Source organism: Dermacentor silvarum, chromosome 1, assembly GCF_013339745.2.
Source record: "Dermacentor silvarum isolate Dsil-2018 chromosome 1, BIME_Dsil_1.4, whole genome shotgun sequence".
Taxonomy (NCBI): domain Eukaryota; kingdom Metazoa; phylum Arthropoda; class Arachnida; order Ixodida; family Ixodidae; genus Dermacentor; species Dermacentor silvarum.
In genome coordinates this window covers 420,476,619-420,492,027 of record NC_051154.1, presented here as the reverse complement: position 1 = coordinate 420,492,027, position 15,409 = coordinate 420,476,619, and the positions used below count along the sequence as shown (strand labels likewise).

At 53.7% G+C, this 15,409-nt stretch overlaps 2 protein-coding genes across 2 annotated transcripts; both read right to left on the bottom strand.

Moving 5' to 3' along the window:
- Positions 1 to 129: 129 nt before the first annotated feature.
- On the bottom strand, positions 130 to 2,827 carry LOC119437621 (uncharacterized protein K02A2.6-like). Its single transcript, XM_037704618.2, has 2 exons — positions 915 to 2,827; positions 130 to 624 (listed from the first exon to the last, which is right to left on the bottom strand). The coding sequence occupies exons 1-2, from the start codon at positions 2,691 to 2,693 to the stop codon at positions 439 to 441; spliced, it is 1,965 nt and encodes a 654-aa protein (XP_037560546.2). The 5' UTR covers positions 2,694 to 2,827; the 3' UTR covers positions 130 to 438.
- LOC125944063 (uncharacterized protein K02A2.6-like) lies at positions 2,722 to 4,350 on the bottom strand. Its single transcript, XM_049663829.1, has 3 exons — positions 3,973 to 4,350; positions 2,852 to 3,348; positions 2,722 to 2,735 (listed from the first exon to the last, which is right to left on the bottom strand). Exons 1-3 carry the CDS (start codon positions 4,308 to 4,310, stop codon positions 2,722 to 2,724), a joined length of 849 nt encoding a protein of 282 aa, XP_049519786.1. The 5' UTR covers positions 4,311 to 4,350.
- Positions 4,351 to 15,409: the final 11,059 nt, after the last annotated feature.

Here is a 15,409-nt window from a genome sequence, read left to right as displayed (position 1 = left end):
TAATTAATCAGCTCATGTTTACTACAATTCATATTGCTACCAAAGCCGCTCACCTTACTTCGTATGACATTGCTGTGTTGCTATCGCATTCATTGCTTCGCCCTTAGGGCGAAACTTGTTACGTTTTGCGCCAGACGTGCCGAAAAGGATCAGACAAGTTCCGGGTGAACGACGTTTATTAACCCATGCTTGTGGGTTCGTGGCTCGGGCAAGAAGGAGGCCGCTAGCGAGCGCGACTCTGCTTTTAATACTTAGTGGCGCATGCGCACTTCGCAGAGTGCTCTTATCAATTGAGCGCCAGCCGATACAACACCACCTCCCCTTTTAATAAAGCACACAGTCAGAGTCCAGCTTGGAATCTATCTGGTGGGCGACGATTTCGCACGGGGTAGCGTCCTGCCTCGGCGGGTGCTGGAGTTGCCTGTCGCGTAACCGGAGTTACCCTGGACGGTTGTGGACTTGAAGGAACTGGTGCGTCGTCAGTCTCGGGAAAAACCAGGAACTCGCTGGTCGTAACTTCACCAGCTGTTCCATGCCTAGGGGTAACGTCCTCTGCAGGCCTCTGTAGCAGCTGATCCTGGTGGCGACGCCAGGTGAAGGTGCCCCTCGGGGTGGTTGCACGTACTTGGAAAGAGACGGGTCCTGTTTGAGCAACAATCACAGCGGGAGCCCACTTTGGTTTTCCAGAATAATTACGTGCCAACACGCTGTCGCCTACAACGAAATGACGTTCGCGACACGGACGACTTAGGGCCTGAGAGCACTGTCTGTGTGCTACTCTTTCCCCCCACGGAGGACTTTACGGCATCTAGCCGAGTACGTAAGCGTCGGCCCAGGAGCAATGCAGCTGGTGATTCACGAGTCGTCGCATGTGGGGTGTTGCGATATGACAGCAAAAATTTATGCAGCTTTACCTGCAGTGTTTCTCCTGTGCCGTCTTTGCGGAGCGCATTCTTTAAGGTCTGAATGAAACGCTCTGCCAGCCCATTGGAGCTGGGGTGGTAGGGAGCCGTGAGGACGTGCCGCGCCCCCATTGCCTGCACGAAGTGCTTGAACTCCTGCGAAGCAAATTGAGGTCCATTATCGGAAACAATTGTTTCAGGGAAACCAAAACGTGCGAAGAGCTCGGTCAAACAACGAATCGTGCTTTCTGTAGTTGTCGATCGCATTTCGAAAACCTCTGGCCATTTAGAATGTGCATCTACCACCACTAAAAGCATGGTATTCTGAAAAGGTCCCGCAAAGTCAATGTGAACACGCTGCCACGGTGAGGTTGGCCATGACCAAGGGTGAAGAGGTGCGTTGATTGGAGCGTTACGTTGCTCTTGACAACTAGCGCAGCTTCTGATACGAAGTTCGAGGTCCGCCTCAAGAGTTGGCCACCACACGTAGCTGCGTGCTAGTTCCTTGCTGCGCACGATGCCGGGATGGCCGTCATGGAGTTCGTCGAGAACGAAGCCTTGCAGCTTTGCAGGGACGACTACTCTTGTGCCCAACATGACGCATCCCTGATGCACCGTCAGTTCGTTGCACCTGCGAAAAAAAGGCTTCAACTGCTCATCCGTGATCGACGTTGGCCATCCCACATTTGTGAATTCCTTCACTTGACAAAGAATTCGGTCTTTACTCGTGGCAGTCGCGATATCTCGACTAGAAACAGGCAACGAGTCCAATCGCAAGGAATAAAATGCTTCTTCTGTTTCTTTGGTTTCCGTTTCAAGATCTGGCAGCGGCAGACGCGAGCAGAAATCGGCTTCCGCGTTCTCGCTCGATTTCTTGAAGATAAGATTGTACGAGTACGCTGCCAACGTAACAGCCCAGCGTTGCAAACGAGCAGCCGCGATTGTGGGAATTCCGGTTGTCGGGCCCAATATTGTTTGAAGAGGTTTATGATCTGTGACCAAGGTGAATGAGCGCCCATAAAGATAGAAGTGGAACTTCTTTATACCAAAAATGATGGCTAACGCTTCCTTTTCCAGTTGACTGTATTTCTTTTCCGCTTCAGACAGCGTTCTTGAAGCGTAAGCAATGGGCCGTGCCCTTCCGTCATCGTAGACATGAAATAGGACTGCTCCTACACCATACGGCGACGCGTCGCATGACAGCCTAAGTTGTCTTTCAGGGTCATAGTGTGCGAGCGTAGGCGGTTGTGCCAATAGAGCTTTTACTTGGTTGAACGCTTTTCTAGCATGCTCGTCCCAGTGCCACGCTACCTTTTTCTGCAGAAGTCTGTAAAACGGTTGAGCTATTGTTGCTAACTGGGGCACGAACTTGCTGTAATAGTTGACAACGCCCAACAAAGATTGAAGCTGCTTCTTTGATTGCGGCTCTGGTGCCTGGAGAAGTGCGTCAACCTTATCTGACAATGGGGAAATTCCTTCAGCGCTGATTTTGTGGCCAAGGTAGTGAAGTTCGCTTTGAAAAAACGAGCACTTCTCTTTCTTTACCCGGGCGCCACGGCTTTGAAGACGCTCCAGCAGTGCTTCGAGATTAGCCAAGTGGTCTTCTATTGTCTTCCCAGTTACCAAAATATCATCTAGGTAGCAGCAAACACCCTTAAGGTCCTTCAACATCGTGTCCATTATCTTTTGGAAAATCCCCGGCGCGGAAGCGATTCCAAAAGGTAATCTGTTGACAACAAACAATCCCTTGTGCGTATTCAAGGTTAAGTATTGCTTTGAGGCATCAGACATGACCACTTGTTGATAAGCGCGGTTCAGGTCAATCTTTGAAAACTGCGTGCCTCCCGAAAGAGCCGCGAACAAGTCATCGACCTTCGGCAACGGATAACGTGTGACGTCAAGGCACGAATTCACTGTCACCTTATAATCGCCACAAAGGCGTATGCCACCGTCTTTCTTGATAACAGGTACCACTGGCGTTGCGTAATCTGATGTGGCAACGGGTGCTATGATGCCCATTTTTTCCATCTTCGAAAGCTCAGCCTCCACCGACTTTTGCAGCGCGAACGGCACGTTTCTTGCTTTTAGAAACTTCGGTGCCTGATTAGGCTTGAAATACAGCTCGGCCCTTTCTTCTGTAATCATGCCTAACTCATCTTTAAAAAGAGAGCCGTACTTTGTGATCAAAGCATGTAACCTTTCCTCTAAACGACGAGAAATGGGTGGCTCTGACCTTGGCAGATGGTGGACGTCCCAGATTTTGCTCCACTCCAGCCTAATTGCCTGAAGCCATTCCCGGCCCAGCAATGGCGGCCCCTCCTGGTCGACGACGTATAAAGGAAGGCTCGCCGTGTGGCCGCCGTGCTGCACCTTGACCTGTAGGACGCCTTTTGGTATCACCAGGGCTCCTGTATAGGTGCGGAGCTTGACTTCCGTCGGCTCGAGTCTGGCTGATGAAAAAAATTGGCGGTATTGTTTGAAAGGCATGACTTTGACGGCGGCACCTGTATCTAGCTCCATAGAGACCGTCACATCCTTTACTTTCATTGGTACCATGATAGGCTCAATACTGGGAGCAGATATGCCATTCACGGCTACCACTTCTGAGTGGGATACCACCGATAGCGTTTTTACAGTGTCCTTGACGGGGCGTTTCCCACGCGACGTGCCGGAGGCGCTACGGCAAACTCGTTGCAGGTGCCCCCTTTTGTTGCACTTATAGCATTTGTCGTTTACGTGGGGACATGCTTTGGCGGAATGTTTTGGCGACCCGCAGCGAAAACATGCCTGCGACTGGACACTCGAAGTCGCCCGTATCTTATGCATGGGGTTGGCTGCAGGCACACCCGTGCGGGCTTCAGCCGTGCTTTTTGTTGCCGCCTCCATAGCCACCGCGCGCTCTACAGCTCTCTGAAACGTGAGCTTGCTATCCTCAGTGAATAGCACTCGCTGCACATCCTCTCTTAACAAGCCGCACACGAAGCGATCCCGGAGGGATTCGTCTAACGCGTTTCCAAAATCACAGGTTCGTGCTAGCTTCCGTAGCTCGGCAACGTAATCAGAAATGGACTCGCCTTCGACTTGCTGCCTCCTGTGGAACTTTGCTCGCTCGCCAATGACCGACGGTTTCGGCGACAGATGGTCCCCCAGGGTCTTCTTTAGCACCTCGAAGCTCTTGGCTGAAGGCAGCTCCGGGGCAACCAGCGATTTCAGAAGACTGTAGGTACTGGGGCCGATGATGCTCAGGAATGCATGTACTCTGTCACCTTCGGGAACGCGGTTGACGATTAGAAACGACGTTAGTCGTTCTTCGTACGACGCCCAGTCATTCTTGGAAACGTCGAATGGTTCCATCTGGCCCAGATGAGCAGCAAACTGCGTCGAACCTGCACTGGCTTCTTCGTTCATGATATCAGTCAGCGAAGAAAAGAAAAAGCAGCACTCTTCAATCGTCGATGGTGAACAAAGGCTGAATACCGAGAACACTTGCCTTCCTTGACGCTGCGCAACTCTTCAAAATCCCACCCTCGTCGCCACGTGTTACGTTTTGCGCCAGACGTGCCGAAAAGGATAAGACAAGTTCCGGGTGAACGACGTTTATTAACCCATGCTTGTGGGTTCGTGGCTCGGGCAAGAAGGGGGCCGCTAGCGAGCGCGACTCTGCTTTTAATACTTAGTTGCGCATGCGCACTTCGCAGAGTGCTCTTATCAATTGAGCGCCAGCCGATACAACAAAACTGTGACATTTTTTTCTCTTAAAATGCTAATGTGGCTAAAAGCTAACTGCATCATTGTTGACGCGGACGTGCACGGCTTTTATTCATAATTTAGTTTTATTTCTGAAAATCCTGTCAATAGGAAAACAAGCGCATTCGAAGCTCCAACGGCGGCTCCGGCCCTCATCCTTATTTTTTCACTTCAACATGTTATGTTAATTTCCAGTGTGAACACCATGAACAGACACATTATGTTTTAATGTGTACACAGGCCAAAATTTATGATATTTTGAAAGAGAAAGAGGTAGCCAACTATAAATTATTTCTAATGATATGGATAGCCTATATGTCTAGAGAATCAATATGTTGATGTATGTTCAAGTCGCTACAAATTGCTTTGCGCACTTTTTTGACACTGAAAAAGACCTGCAGACTTCATTGACCCCTTCGGCAGAGTCTTTTATCAACGGTGTGTGAAATGCACGTGAATGATATGTGTCTCAGCATTGCTTCTCTTTCCAGTAGGTAATGCTAGCGACTCATGAAAAAAAGAACTTATGATAATGTACAACATTTATTCGGGATGGAAACATCGCAACGTGCATGCAGAGGCCATAAATATACATAATTAACTTAGTAACTTAACTTAGTAGCTCGAAATCAGAATCAATAGCAGTCATGCGCAGCAGAGCTTCTACTAGGACTCAGAAAAAAAAAAAGGAGCCTGCAGTTTTGCCGGAAAGGCGAAGCAGTATTAATGACAGCGAAGCATTAGACAATTACATGAAAAATATTCTTCCCGTATAAATCCGTGTAAGTGCCGCACCCCCAACTTGAAAGCAAATATTTTTTTTTAATCCAACCGAGAAACAATCGCGTTCAGCGCGAATCTGGCCGCGCTCCATTGCGAATTTTCCCGCGCAGCGTACTTGCGCGCGTCGCAACTATTAAAAAAAAGACGGTAATAACTTAAGAAGACAGGAGAGGCGCCCCGCACTGACCACTGAAGCGCAGCAGCCGATTTCCGCCGCGAATCAAGAAATAGTCCCGCTGACGCGACTCGGCCCAGCTCGAAGCGCGGGCTGCCATGTCCTCCGTCGGCGGTGTCATCGGCTGTCCGGCTCATGACGTCAATCTAGAGTGCACGCCCATTGGTGGATGCTCGTGTGCATCCGCCTTTCAGGGGCAAATGCCGCTGCCTTCTAAAGTTGTACACGAACTTAGCGAGAGGAGGCGATCGCGGAGCTTTACGGCGGATTTCATACTCGTAGTTGGAAAAATTAGATAAAATGGCCCGGTCCCTTGTAAGGCTCGTAAAAATTGCGGGAAAAAAGTGCGACCCTCGCACGAGTCTGTACGTTGGTATTATTTCGCCTATATGATTTGTAGTAATATTTACTCACTAATTAAAATAACAAACATCGTGCAATGCACGGACCATATAAACCTGTAAATATCCCGCTGGATGACCACGAGCAGTCGCTATCACAACGCTGGCATTATGATGAATGCCGGCTGCGGGGGCGAACGGTTCATACAGCCATGCGATTCACCGCGACTCCGAAAATTCTATTCATAATCATCTGCATATCTTTATGTCCACTACAGGACGGCTTCTGTCAGCAATCTCCAATTACCCCTGTATCTTAACTTAGGCTATGCGATCTGCAACACTTGGGGCGCGGAAAAACAACCTAAGAAGCAAGACAGCGCGCATGAAGTTAGCAGCCATCCCTGCACGCCCTTGAGCATTGCACCCCCCCCCCCCCCCAGTGATTACAACAATTGGATACGGCACGCGGGCCGCGTAAGCGTAAACCACAATAGTAATTTGCAGCTACGGCAAGGCTAGATGAGAAGACATGTGCTCTCCTCGCCATTCGCCCATATGATCACGTGACCTCCAACTAACCCGAATATTGAGCGCGTGGGAAGATAATGCCCATCAAGTGCTACGGTTCAGCGTTACTGGCTTTTTCTCGCACCCGTAGTGTATGGGTCGCTCACTCATATGACTTTTGGACTTTATACGGAATATCACGGCGACGACGACAGCCAAAATTTGCCTGGAGTGTCGATACAATTGCTGTCGCAATAAAAGGAGAAATAGAAAACAGGCGTCGAGCTCGCTTCTACCGCGGCTGCGGACGTTGCAATGTGCACCGACTGCAAACACAGCATAAGCACCAACGACAAAACCAATAGTTGGCACCTCACTTATCTGTGCTTCGCCAGAACCTGTCTGACGCTGAAAAGGAAGCTCATTTTCCACCGTATAAGCACCAGCGGAGACATAATTAACACTATAAGCGCACGGGGAGACAGCGCACGCGAAGGGACCAGCCATCTCGGATGGCCCAAGCTTGGACTCGGCGCAGATCAACTCCAAAATGAAGCGCGTGACCCACATATGTATAGCAGAGGCAGGAAAAGTAGGAGTTGAGGACCCGTGTGTTCTAACCGCTAGGCGAAATAAGACTCCACGCCGCTATCAAGAAGGTTCCTCAGCTCACGTGCTTCCATCAACGAGTGACATGTACCGCCAGAGGTTCTATGAAGTACTTGACACAGTGCTGTCTTCGTTAAACAGCAGGTATCCACCTGATATGTGGAGGCATAAGTCCCACATTGAGTAGCTTGTCATAGGAAAGGAAGACGAAGCATAATTCTACGGTGACGATCTTGAACCAGGACGCCTGATTTTGCACAGAGATATGCTGATTGACATTTTAAGCCAGCAAAGGTCGGCATCATTGCACACATTTGGGGACGTCGTGCACATGTTTACGGGGGGCAAGGGCGAACACTTTCGAAACCTTTTGTCGGAAATGGTCAAGCTAAAAAAATTGCGTTAGCCATACTGGTCTCGAAGACCACGTCCGAGAGGTCCTTTTCTTGCCATCGGCGACGGAAAATGTACTTGCGGTCGACGACTGAACAAGCCCGTTTGAACCATCTGGCAATTTTGCACACCCACAAAACTTTCCCGCAAAATCAATTTGAATAAGATTGCCGACGACTTCATTTCCAGGTCAAGTGCTCGAACGAACACTTTTTCAATCATGGTGAAACCACCGCATCAGACAACGAACTGATGTATTTAATAGGAGAGAGAAATGCACCAACTTACAAGTCAAAGCAACCCACCTGGCATAGAAAACAACGCAAAAAGTTATACAAAGGAACGAAAATGGGGTCCATAACAGCGCAAGCAGAGTGAGGGCATTTGGGTAAGAAAAGACGCGTGGTTGCGCTGTTTGTAGAACTCCCTAGTCTTATCTGTGCATCTTCCTTATTAATTTTTATTCGTCGTATGCTGCATTTGCTGCTCAATAACACAATCGACGTTGTTCCTATATTTGCTATCGAGTCCTTTCGCGCTTTTGAGATATCGCTGTCTTATTTATTTTTTTATTAATAGTTAGGTTTATTTATTTGGCCACCTGATAAATTTTACTCAATAATCCTTTGTTCCGCCTCCAGAAAATAAACGAAACCAGTGGCATAGGGAATGCTTTGACAGGTAATGAAACTAAGGCGGTATGGAATCACATTATAATTATGCTAATAATTCTAGTCATAAGTTTTGTTCAGAAATTGTTTATACTGTTGAATGCAGGCGCGGATCCAGGGGGGATGTCCGGATGTCCTGACCCCCCCCCCCCCTCAGATTTCGCATCGCCCCTCGCTGACAGGGTGATGGCCCTTGTGGAGATGGGTTTGCACAAGGCTTACCCTACGAGCGACGGTCAGGAAAGGGCACGACGCTCCTCCACTCCGCAACGCACAAAGGCGCTACGGCAGGGTTCGTCGACTCTCCGACACGGCGCAGAGAAGGCTCCGGAGTCAGATCGCCAACAAACACGGGTTTATTCACCCAAGGTAGAGCTCAGTGCTACAGTCACGGCGCTTACGGGCCAAGGCTCGCCGCAAGACCGATCGAGTATGCGCGCCCGCTGCGCTAGGGCTAACCGGGTAGCGGTCCGCCAAGCGCGATAACGAGGAGTCGCGAGAACAAAGGTCTCATGTAACCACCTCGTTGCGAGCCTGAGAGCCTCTGCTGCGGCGAGGAAGCGCTCAGCGGACGAGAGCTCGGGTGGAGAGGGTGCCCGGGGGCCGCCGCGCGGGAGGCCAGTCGGGGCGCGTCCCGGTGACGTGTCTCGCGGGGCAAGTCCAATCCCGGGGGGGAGAAGCACGGTTTGCGCGGGAAAGTAAGTCCGGCGCGCTCGCCATGTCCGCCATGTTGCCGTTACGGCGGCGGTTCCCGGGGATCGAGCTAAGCGCCACGCGCGAGCTGGGGGACGAGGCGCGGGAAGGCACCTCGATCCCCACATTCCCCCCTCCTAAAGACCGAGGCCAGCCTCCAAAGTGGCTGACCGAGGCCAAGTGGCAAGGTTGACTCAGCCAAAGAGGGCTAAGCCAACGGGGCAAAGTCCAAGAGGGTGTCGTCGTCTTCCTCAGGACCAGGACAGGGAGAAGGGGCCACAGCAGTCCAAGAAGGTGAAGACGTCGCTTCTCTTGACACAAAGCCAGGGGTTTGCCTTGGCCACCAAAGTTCCGCACACTGGAAGGACCCCCTGCCAGATGGAAGAGTCAGCCGCCCAGGCAGGACGGGGCAGGGCAGCACCATGGTTCAGCCAGCAACACTCGAGGTCCGCCGGACTGGAGCAGCCAGGAACGCGCGAGGCGTGGCTGCCATTTTGGCGCAGCAGCCACCACAGAAGTCACTGCGCTCCCCGGATTGCGCAGGAACAGCAGGCCGGGATAACCGGCAGCCAGGTCAGCAGCGGCAGCCAGAGTGACCCTCCTCGGCCAGGGGTCAGCGCCTGATTGGGGACGAGCCACAATTAGCGGCAACCTAGGCAGCCGGAGGCAAGGCTGGCACGGGTTCGTGGCCCCCAGAGGCAGGAGTCATTCATGGCGGAAGGACAGGAGCAGCAGGCCTTGAGATCGGCAACAGGCTGGCATGGTAAGACCAGGGACAGCCGGCTTCGTGGTCGGCAAGACTGGTGGCACAGTGGAGCCAGGCGCAGGGAGCAGACTGGACGACACAAGGTGAAGGACAGGAACGCCCCCCGGCATAGCCGGCGTGCCAAGGAAGTTGCCCGCCTGGCTGACAGCCCAAAAAGGGGCGTTTGCCAGGCTGAGGCTTGGGCAACACATAAGAGGGTATATTATGCCACATGGGCCTGTCACCGCTTCGATGTGCGCCCTTGCACCGTAGCTACATTTCTCCATTCACCGGCATGGTAGGGAATGAAGTCCAGCTACCTGCTAGTGGGAGAAAGCTGACTAGGCGCTTCAGAAGGCGGGTAAGCACGAGAGGGTATATTAGGCCAAAAGGGCCTGTCACCACTTCAACGTGCGCCTTCGCACCGTAGCTGTGTCTCTCCGTTCATCGGCGTGGTAGGGAATAAAGTCCGGCTACCAGCTGGTGGGAGAAAACCTGCCTAGGTGCGTTTCCGTAGGTTGTACCGGTGGCGTGGCCTGGGACCAGCCGTATCACGGTTTGCCGGCGGTTCGTTGACCGCCTCCCCCTCTCCCCAGTCGTTGCTACGGGCAACGAAATGTTTGAGGTCCGAGACGTGAACTGGACCGCCGACTGGTCTCCCTTGGGAGTCAGCCAGCTTGTATACCAGAGGGGACATTTTGGTCTCCACTCGGTACGGGCCCGACCATTTGGGCGACAGGGAGGCCGAGATGCCTTTGGCGGCGTCACTCAAGACATGGTTGCGTCTGAGGACGAGATCGCCGACACCATAGTGCACGTCCCTATGTGACCGGTCGTACTGGGCTTTTTGTCCAGCTCGCGCTTTTGCCAGGTTGGAACGGGCCAGGTCAAGGGCCGCGTCCATCCGTGAGCGCAGTTCCACCGCGTAGCCGGAAAGGCCGGCTTTCGTGGCGCACGCCCTGCTGCCGGTCCGCAGAACGCGGTCCATGGGGTTTGGCAGCTCTCTCCCGAAGTTGAGGAAAGCGGGCGTGTACCCAGTCGAACGGTTCACCGTGGACCGCAAGGAGAAGCCTATCTCGTTAAGACAGACATCCCAATCCCTATGTTGCTGGGCAAAGGCCGCGAGCAAGGGCTTGAGGTTCCGGTTAATCCGTTCTGTCGGGTTGGCCTGTGGGGGATACGTGGTTGTCTTGCGGTGCTTAATGCCAAAGGCAGCACACACATCCACGAACATCTTGGCCGTGAAGTAGGACGCGTTGTCCGTTATCAGCTCCGCCGGAAAGCCAAAGCGGGTAAAGACCTCGGTCAACTTGTCCCAGATTGCGCGTGCCGTTAACTTCCGAAGGGGAAAAAGTTCAACCCATTTCGTGAAGTGATCTGTGACAGCCAGGAGAAAAACGTAGCCTCGCCGGCTTCTGGGAAAGGGTCCCATAATGTCACAGGCCGCGACTTGCCAGGGTAGCTGGCTGTCGATTGGCTGCATGAGCCCGGGGGGTTTGCCCGCGCGAGGCTTCACACATTGGCACACGCGGCATGAGCGGGCGTAGTGAAGAGTGTCACGCTTCATGCCTGGCCAGGTAGCGGAGCGGCACAACTTTTGGAAAGTCTTAAGGCCACTCGCATGTCCGGCCACCCGCGAGTCATGGAAATAGCTCAGGGTGGCTTTTTTTTGACTGCGGGGTATCACCACCTTGAAAGACTCCTGGGGAGCCTCCTCAGATGGGATATAGCGCAGGAGAGCTTTATCGGCGTCAAGCAGATACGTATCCAACGTGCCCGCAGCTATACTAGCTGTCCGGGTACGCCCGGCGGCTTTGCCGCCCCACTCCTCTTGGGAGCTCGGCTCTTGGAGCCTGTCAACGATTTCTATTTACAAGACGGGTCGTTCTGCTTAAGCAGATACGGATCCCACGTGCCCGCAACAATACAAGCTGCGTGGCACTCGGCGCCAACAGCAATACCAGCTGTCCGGGTGCGCCCGGCGGCTTTGCCGCCCCGCTCCTCTTGGGAGCTCGGCTCTTTGAGCCCGTCAACGATTGCTATTTACAAAATGGATCGCTCTGCTGAGCCTTTAGCAGCTCTTGCCTGCTGAAGACAATACCCGATGAGATAACGGGATCCACCAGGTAAACGTCCTCTCCCGGGGCTGGCAATCCGAGGATCGCTTCGCCGTCGGGGGTCGCGCCTTTCGAGCCATTGGAGAAACAGGCTCCGGTCTGTACTAAGTGCATGAGGTTCGCGCCTTTTGAGCCATTGGAGACTGAGGCTCCGGCTTCTACTTGGTGCGAATGCTCACGGGAGTGGCGGACCAAAGGATCAAACGCCGAAACGGGGGCTCGCGACAAGGCGTCCGCCACCACGTTTGAACTCCCTTTCCGGTAGCGCAGAACAAGGTACCACTGCCATGTCAACGCCCAGCGCGCGAGGCGGCCCGATGGCTCGCACAAGCGCTTAAGCCGGATTGTACGTCTCCACGGCAAACGGCACGTACGCTAACGCCAACTTCCGGAGAGCAAAAAGGACCAACGGACAGGTGGTCCGCTCAATGCACGACCGACCCAATGGGGCCAGTAAACGGCAAAGAGAAGAGCTGGGCTGCCGCTCCGACAGGCGCATGAGGCCTCACATGACCGGCAGACGGATCGACAGCGGAGCGGGGTGACTCACGCACGTCGAAAATGTCGCTCGGATGCACGTGAGACAAGCGGTAGGCGGAAAACGCGGCGACTTTGTCGGCTGAGCGGGGAGGCTCGCGCTCGACATTGCTTCCCAGCTGCGCTCGGGACAAGGAGAGGCCAGCGAGCAATTTGTACCAACAGCGAGGCAGGGAGGCTCAGCTGCGGCGCACGGGACACCGAACTGCGCTCGGGACAAAGGAAGGCCAGCGAGCGAGCTCGCGCCTACGGCGTAGCGGGAAGGCTGCACCGTGGCGTATTCGTCCGAGAAAGGCGCTCGGGACAACGGTGGGCCAGCGAGCGTATGCGTGCGCGCATCTAAGCAGGGTGGCTCCGATGCGGCACATGGCGCAGCGAACGACGCTCGGGACAAAGGGAGGCCGGCGAGCGTATTCGTGCGAGCATCTAAGCAGGGTGGCTCCGATGCGGCACATGGCGCAGTGAACGACGCTCGGGACAAAGGGAGGCCGGCGAGCGTATTCGTGCGAGCATCTAAGCAGGGTGGCTCCGATGCGGCACATGGCGCGGCGAACGACGCTCGGGACAAAGGGAGGCCGGCGAGCGTATTCGTGCGAGCATCTAAGCAGGGTGGCTCCGATGCGGCACATGGCGCGGCGAACGACGCTCGGGACAAAGGGAGGCCGGCGAGCGTATTCGTGCGAGCATCTAAGCGGGGTGGCTCCGATGCGGCACGTTGGGCACAACTGAGCTCGGGACAAAGGCCAGCGAGCGGAGACAGCACGCCGGAGGGTCTAGTAGGCACCTGCTCCCCGCGCGTCTCAGTTGATAAAACCCGTAACTGGCGTGGCTATATAGGACTAGCGTACACATCCGAGCTGTCGACATCACCTAGGGCGCTCCAAGGAAGGGATCGCTCCCGGTGGCCGAAAGCACAGGGTCGCGAAGGCGAACCTACCTCGTGCTATCGGTGTCGTTCGCTCCGAAGGACGATAAGTCCGCAGCCAGGGGGTCAGGCAGGAACGAGGGCCGTGAAGGGGCCTGCTCTGATGCCATGCCGAAACCACGTTGGGCGCCAGTTATGTGGAGATGGGTTTGCACAAGGCTTACCCTACGAGCGACGGTCAGGAAAGGGCACGACGCTCCTCCACTCCGCAACGCACAAAGGCGCTACGGCAGGGTTCGTCGACTCTCCGACACGGCGCAGAGAAGGCTCCGGAGTCAGATCGCCAACAAACACGGGTTTATTCACCCAAGGTAGAGCTCAGTGCTACAGTCACGGCGCTTACGGGCCAAGGCTCGCCGCAAGACCGATCGAGTATGCGCGCCCGCTGCGCTAGGGCTAACCGGGTAGCGGTCCGCCAAGCGCGATAACGAGGAGTCGCGAGAACAAAGGTCTCATGTAACCACCTCGTTGCGAGCCTGAGAGCCTCTGCTGCGGCGAGGAAGCGCTCAGCGGACGAGAGCTCGGGTGGAGAGGGTGCCCGGGGGCCGCCGCGCGGGAGGCCAATCGGGGCGCGTCCCGGTGACGTGTCTCGCGGGGCAAGTCCAATCCCGGGGGGGAGAAGCACGGTTTGCGCGGGAAAGTAAGTCCGGCGCGCTCGCCATGTCCGCCATGTAGTCGTTACGGCGGCGGTTCCCGGGGATCGAGCTAAGCGCCACGCGCGAGCTGGGGGACGAGGCGCGGGAAGGCACCTCGATCCCCACACCCTGTCACCAAAAATATGGCCCCCAGCATTCTTCAAACGTATTTTTCGCGAGCACCAGTGGTAGCAGCCATGTAGAAGTAAAGCTAGCTCACTCACAAGCTTAGCTGTCTTCCGTAGAGTTGTAGTGTCGGGAAGTTGCCGTAGTTATTTTTTATCGTGAGCACCTTGGATCTCCTGGCGCCGGCCGTGGCTTACTCGCCCCGTCGGCGGTGTCGAGCGAACGAGGGGACGTGCCTTTTGTCAAGCACGCCGATGCCCGCACGAGCGCCTTCGCTTCTTATTAACTTAGTTTCCCCTCAGGGTGTCATCGGTTGCCTCTTACTGTTACCTGGAAAATTCAGGGGTGTGGCGTAGCGCGTTGATGCCGGGGAAAAAAGCTAACAAAGCGGAGAGGCGTCGACAGCAGCAACGTGAATACACGCAACGTGAACGCAGACAGCGAAAGCGGGACCGTGAAAAAGCAGAGAATACGTCGAATGACCAGGACTAGAGATGGGTCGCTGAGGAGCGAGCCGGATCTTGTGAGCGGCTCTTTTTAAAGAGCGAGTGAGCGGCGGTTCAGTAAAAATGAGCGGCGGTTCTTTTGGAGGAAGGGAGCCGGTTCTCTCGCGTCCAGAGAGCCGTGCCGATGCGTTCCGTCAGAGCCGTGTCTTCTGCTGGGTTAGGGTGACTCGATGCCAGCGCCGCCGTTCAGGGTGGAGACAACCCAACTGGAGCCGCCATATTGAATCACACGAGCTCTGACTCAGCTACGCTTGCGTTCATAAATAGTGTTACTCGCGGCGCACTTCCAAGTGCTTAGCCTTGATGAGGATTTTTTATCGGTATCGCATCTGCACATCTTTATAACCAATAGCCGTTAACTCGTCGAAGGTCGAAGACGTAAATTTATGGCGCTGGGAACATGCCCCAAGTTGCCTAATTTAATCACATTTATATGCCGTGTGTATGTTTGAAATACGCACTATTTTTTGCGCTTCGATGCTTGGTATATAAGGTTTCCGACCCCCTTTGTGTGGAAGTTTTTCTTTTTCGCTGTTGTATTTTGGTTTACACGTCACGCCTCCTTTACCGTAACCAGTCACTCGCGCACGGCGGTTAGTTTCCCTTGCGTTGCGCGTGCTCTTCGCGTTCGTTGCAATTATTTGACGATATCTACGCGCAATTTTCCTTTTTTTTTTTGCCTACAAAACTGTGTGCTGACAGGATTAAGCTGGTGTAAAAATAACTGCGATGTGAAAATAAGGTTTAGTTAGTGCTGTAGAGAAAAATGTAACGTAACTTGTCTGTGTCAATCTTGCATAGTACACACAAGAAACCAAACGATGCACAAAATACATTTAGTTATAATGTCTAGTACAGTCAATCATTAAAGAGATATGTACATGAAAAATTATATGTACTGTGTGGCGCCTGAAGGTTATGTTGAAAGACGAAATAAAAAAAAATTCGCAAGGTTGGCTCGACACACACAATTCGGGATAGGGAGGCTTTTTTT